This window comes from Pezoporus wallicus, unplaced genomic scaffold (genome assembly GCF_028554395.1).
Source record: "Pezoporus wallicus isolate ANWC-B61680 ecotype Strahan unplaced genomic scaffold, APGP_CSIRO_Pwel_v1 contig_8251, whole genome shotgun sequence".
Lineage (NCBI taxonomy): Eukaryota > Metazoa > Chordata > Aves > Psittaciformes > Psittacidae > Pezoporus > Pezoporus wallicus.
In genome coordinates this window covers 601,694-607,449 of record NW_026641469.1, presented here as the reverse complement: position 1 = coordinate 607,449, position 5,756 = coordinate 601,694, and the positions used below count along the sequence as shown (strand labels likewise).

Sequence of the window (5,756 nt, the reverse complement as noted above, 5' to 3'; positions counted from 1 at the left end):
TTTGCTCCGTCAAGGACCTACTAAACGCTGGCAGTGAGCGCTCCCAGCGCCGGTGACCTCCAGCCCTGGAGCTGGGAGCAGGCTCTTTCCCATAGGCTCTTTTGCCTGGGTTTAACTCCTTGCAAAACCTTGCTCCCTCCTTCCTTTCGTTAACTCTTGCGGGAAAGGCAGCCGCCGAGTCCCAGGGTTGAACGGGAGGTAAAGGTGTGGGTTCTCAGCTCCCGAACGGTGCAAATGGGACTGTTTCTGCTCAAACAGGGACCTGAGTGAGATCCGAGCCTGGTGAAAGCAGCAGGGTGTAAACCTGGCTGTCACCAAGGCAGGGAAGTTCAGCTTAAGGTCCGATGGTTCGGACCTCGTTTTCTTCTCACTTGTTTTCCCCCTCTGTGCCCTCAAAACTTTCTCCTGTACTGAGAAAGGAGAGGAATTGTCCCCCCTGAAACAGCAGAGCTGTTTGTGGGTGCCTCCTGGGGGGGGTGTGGGGGTTATGTGTGTGTGACGAGCTCTTGTTTAACTCGCAGGTGGGGAAACTGAGGCACTCAAGGTACGGCTGGGATGCAACTAGGAGAGAAGGGCTGCTTCCCTGGAGCCCAAGGATGCTCCCACCATGCATCGGGTTGGGGACAGTAATGACCCAACTCTGGGGCAAGACGGTGCAACGCACAGGAGCATCAGGAATCAGGAACTGAGCTGGTGTGTGTGCCTGATGGTGCTGGACGTGATGTGAAGGTGCTGTATGAGAACCACAGCCCCACGTTTCCCCCCTACGAGAGGGGATGGTGCCTGGGAGGGTGAGGCGGAGCGGGGGACTCAGCCTCAGGAGCTGGGGATTTAGCTTTAAAAGAAGTTTTTTTGGTGCCTCTTTTCTCCCCTCAGCCCCATTCTACCTGTGGGAGCTGCTGCCCTCCCGCGGCTGCGGGGGGATCCTTCCCACCTGATCCAACCGCATCCCCAAGGCTTGTCGATGGGGATTTGGTAAAGAGCGCAAGAAGCCCATCGACCCTCCTGAAGCGTCCGAAAGTGCTGCGCCTTGGCTGGGACATCAATACAAACCCCAGACCTTTCTGAGGGGCTCCTGGTCGTGCCCTGCTCATAGAATCCCAGAGTAGTTTGTGCTGTAAGGGACCTTAAAGCTCCTCCAGCTCCAACCCCAGCCACGGGCAGGGACACCTTCCACTAGAGCAGCTTGCTCCAAGCCCCTGTGTCCAACCTGGCCTTGAACACTGCCAGGGATGGGGCAGCCACAGCTTCTCTGGGCACCCTGTGCCAGTGCCTCAGCACCCTCACAGGGAAGAGCTTCTGCCTAAGAGCTCATCTCAGTCTCCCCTCTGGCAGGTTCAAGCCATTCCCCTTGGCCTGTCCCTACATCCCTTGTCCCAAGCCCCTCTCCAGGTTTCCTGCAGCCCCTTCAGGCACTGGAGCTGCTCTCAGGTCTCCCCTTCAGGAGCCTTCTCTTCTCCAGGCTGCCCCAGCCCAGCTCTCTCAGCCTGGCTCCAGAGCAGAACTGCTCCAGTCCTTGCAGCAGCTCTGTGGCCTCCTCTGAGACCCCGGAGCCATCTCCCACTGCAGATCCCATTGGGCACTTTTAGTGCATCCCAGTTCCTGTTTTTCTTAGGCTTCATGGGATGGGTTGATGAATTTGTTCAAGATTCTAAAGAGAAACGTGGGAGCCCTGCTTGGCTCAGCACCCCCCATGGATACTCCCTGCCATCCATCTCACTGGTCCTCTTCTCTAAGGGGCTCATCCTGCCCTGTAGTTGCTTGCCCACATTAGCAATGCTGCAAAGGCATGCACAGCATCACCGCATGCTCTGGCCCAGGAGTGATGGATGAGTGCAGCAGCCGGATCCACGCTCTGGCGAGTGGGAAGAGGCTGGAGCTGGAACCACCAGAGGGAGCAGAAACTCCTTCAGCCTGCGAGCGAGCGGAGAGGAGCTCCCACCCGGCCAGGGATGCTCTGGTTTCCCGGTGGGACTTTTCCTGGCCCTCAGGTCAAACCCGAGCAGATGCTCTTGCTGCATCAGCGCTTTCCACCTCCCTCCTGCACGCGGTTCTGCTGCAAACTGCCCTGAAAGAGCAGGCAGCCCTGCAGAGAAAGGAACTCCAGGTGCAAAAAGCAACAAGTAAACCCCAAACCAAACAGGTTTTGAGGCCCTAAAGTCACAGCAGCACAACAGGGCACAGGTCCAAGCTGGCTGAAAGGAAGATCAGTCAATACTCTCTCTGCAAAGCTCCCCTCCATTCTCAGCCAGCCTCACACTCCTGCCTTGGCTGCAGTTCATCAATCCTCATTTAGAGCCATTAAAATCCCCTGCAGGGCTGGGCCAAGAAAGCCAGGATGTGCACAGGTAAATCGAGTCCTCACATCATGGCTCGGGGGTGACCTGCTCTTCTGTGCCATCCAGACACGTTTTCCAGGCAGATAGCAACAGGCAAAGCCCATTGTGTCACCTATAAGCGGTGACACAGCAGTGCCATGGGACAGGCAGCGTGAGGACTGAGCCAGACACAGTTGGACACCCTGAGCTGGGGTGTCCCTTGGGGAGCTTATGCAGACACGGAGAGCAGAGCAGTGATTGACCCTCCCCTGGCATTTTCAGTGGGGCTGAGGGGCCTGAGTGAGGGGGTCTGTGATGCTCTGGCCCTGGGTGCAGCAGTGGTGCTGCTGTAGGACCCAGAGCTGGGAACAAGGCAGGGAAGGGGTGCAGGGATCAGGGTGTAGCACTGCAGTGCTCCCCTTTGAAGGGGCTAAAAGAGCGGGGGGGGGGGGGGGGGGGGCAAAGATGCTCGGGGAGGAAACCCCCAACCAGAGGAAGACAGAGATGCAGAGAGGGGGATGGATCCAGCCCTCATCTGGAGGCACAGGACAGGCATCACTGAGCAGAGCTGGGGGTGGACGTGGCTGGATTGGGCCAGCGCTGCTCTAAGCATGAGTGGGTGGCATAGAGCAGCAGGCAGGGACTGGGAGAGCAGCGCTGACCTGAGGCTCATGCGAGCCTTTACAGAGGGGGACAGGGGACCTGCCAGCATCCAGGAGGACCACGACCATGCGGGATGCTCTCGGGAGCAGGTCAGGGGGGTGGGAAGGACGACGAGTTGGGTGCTGCTCCACAGGTCCTTAGGGGTCATTCCCCACCTTGGGGTGGCACAAGGGGTGGGTGCTGGCCCCCAGGGCAGGGCAGAGAGGGGGTGCACAGGGTGGGGAAGGGGTGGGCAGCCTGGGTGAGCGTGCAGAGGGAGGAAGGCGGTCCTGGGGGGAGGCTGGAAGGGGGTGGAGTTGCTGGATTTTCCTTTGAACACGGGGAAGACTTTAGCTTGGAACTTGCATTTGTGGAGCTTCCAGGCGGCAGGAATCAGCTCTACCTGCTGCGGGAAAGCCCCCGGCGCAAAGGGGGTGCCCTGTGCCTGGGGGCAGCGCGAGGGCAGGAGGCATGGAGCAACCCCCGGCTGCCTCCCTCTCCCCTCTGCCCCCTTTGCCTTTTCTCTCTCTGTCTCTCTGCTTGTCTGGGGGCTTGTGCTAACGCTGCCTGTGCCAGGAGGGATCCGGGAGCGAGCTGACCCTCGCCTGCAGGAATTGGCTTCCCACCTGCTCACAGCCTCGAGGAAGCATCCCATCCATCCGGGGTGTTGTGAGGAGAAAGACAGGAGGTGGCTCGGAGCCCTGGCGTGTGAGGGCAGGCAGGGGGACAGCAGGCTTCTCCTCTTGCCTTCCCTGGAGATTTGGGATCACGCAGAGACCATGAATGGATCCTTTTTCAACCAGACTCTCCTAGAGCAGGGAGCTTACCCCAACAGGACCCAGGGCTTGGGGATGCTCATGGCCTGCTGCAATGGGACCAGCTCGGTGCTGGCGACCGGCGGTGGCTCTTCGGTGCTGGCACCTGATGAGAGGAGCCTTTACATCACGCGGGTGGTGCAGATCGCGGTCCTCTGCGTCCTCTCCTTGACTGTCATGTTCGGCATCTTCTTTTTGGGCTGCAACTTGCTCATCAAGTCCGAGAGCATGATTAACTTCCTGGTGAAGGACCGGAGACCTTCCAAGGATGTGGGAGCTGCAATCATGGGACTTTACTAAAGCCACCGGGCTTTTGTAGGCAAGTGAACTCTATGGACCTGGTGCCGAGATGCACATTCCCATGTGTTTGGGGGGAGCGAAAAAGGGGGAGACAGGGGTCTTTTAATATGTCTGTGTCTATGGGCAAGTCAATCTGTGCTTCCCAGTCAACAAACTGTCCTGGTGGCTGGGGAGATCACCCCAGAGCTGTCTGAAGCACAGTAACTGAGCAGCATTGTGTTGCATGCAGAAATGGCTTAAGTTTTGCATGAAACTTGCAGAAACAGTGATAACATGCAGATCTGGACTCTTTTCTGCTGTTACCTTGGATACTGCTACCTGGGATTTAGGGCTAAGAAAAAAAACAACAAAAAAAAGGCAAAAAAAAAAAAAAGGGAAATTCCTACAAAAAGAAACCAAAAAGAACAAAGCGAAAGGAAAGCAACGTGCATGGCATGGACCGCAGCTTGGACCATGGGGCAGGGGAAGGGAAGTGCTGTGTGGGTTGGACAACAAAGTCTGCACGCTCCAAAATGTGTCGGTCTGTTTCTATGTGGGACCTCAAGCATGCATCTTCTGGTAGAGTTTTGTCATGGGGAAAGCATGTTCTTCCTTTTTTTCCTGAGCTATCCTGTTAAATGAAGTAGTCCTTTCTTCTTTCGCACTATGCCGAAGGAAGAAAAGAACCCACTCCAACCCCAAAACAAAAGCATGCTTGGTTTTGTACACAACAGCCTTTTCTCAAGTGTTCTATTGTTACCGTCCTTGAGGTTTTTTGTAGTCTTTTTGGAAGCTGGTGAACATTCAGGAATCAAAAAACCTGTTTGAAATGAATTTTGTGTCGTCTTCAGTTGGTTTGTGTGTGTGCAGAGTTCAGGTGTTTTACTCCTGGTTGCAGGTAGCATCACCTCACCTTCCAATTGAGCTCTGATCAGAGGTGTTGCTTTAAAGCAGAAACCACATTTCTCACAGGCAAGTATCAGTTACCACTTGCAAATCAATTTGTCAGGAACTGGGTGTTTCAGGCTTGTGTTAAATCCCTGCACTGAAGCAGAGCTTCATAAAGATGCATTGAGCGCCTCTTGCAAAGCGAACTGCAGCCTCCAAGTGCAAACCTTCAGCTCTTCTGATCCTGATGAGCTGCCAAAACTGAATGATGAGAGAGGAGGAGGGCTCCTGACCTTTGTCCCGTGATGGATTTGCGGCTCTGGCTGTGGGTGTGAGATGGAAATCATTGGAGTTTTGTTGCGCCAACAACATTCCTGCTGGGTCCACTTCTGTAGTGGGAAAGTAATCCTGGATGCTGGAGGAGCTGATGAGCTGATCCCTTGGGATGTAAAGAGCAGCTCTCTCCTCTCCCAGCATGAACAAGAGTAAAGGATGCTTTGCAATTGATCAATATTTGCTGAGCACCTTCTCAAAGGTTCCCGCAGGGTGCTGGTAACCCAGTGCAGAGCAGCACTAGTGCAGTGCTGCCACTGGTTGCTCCCACTAACCTGTTGTCTGTAACGCCTTGAAAGCGCAAGGACAATGGGACAATGTGGCAGCAGGACCAGTATTTGGGTTTCAAAGCTTTTAAATGTCCCATTGGTGCCAGTGAAACAGCAGGGCTCTGATTTCTATGAGGTCTGCATACCTGAGCAGACTTCTCAGCAAGGAGGGTTTGCTGCCCAACCAACACACGTAATAGCGGTTCACACAG

General features: G+C 55.4%; 1 protein-coding gene across 1 annotated transcript; it reads left to right on the top strand.

Moving 5' to 3' along the window:
- The first annotated feature begins 2,912 nt into the window (after positions 1–2,912).
- LOC130607130 (reprimo-like protein) lies at positions 2,913–4,880 on the top strand. The gene is made up of 2 exons (XM_057423988.1): positions 2,913–3,070; positions 3,537–4,880. Exons 1-2 carry the CDS (start codon positions 3,055–3,057, stop codon positions 4,073–4,075), a joined length of 555 nt encoding a protein of 184 aa, XP_057279971.1. The 5' UTR covers positions 2,913–3,054; the 3' UTR covers positions 4,076–4,880.
- Positions 4,881–5,756: the final 876 nt, after the last annotated feature.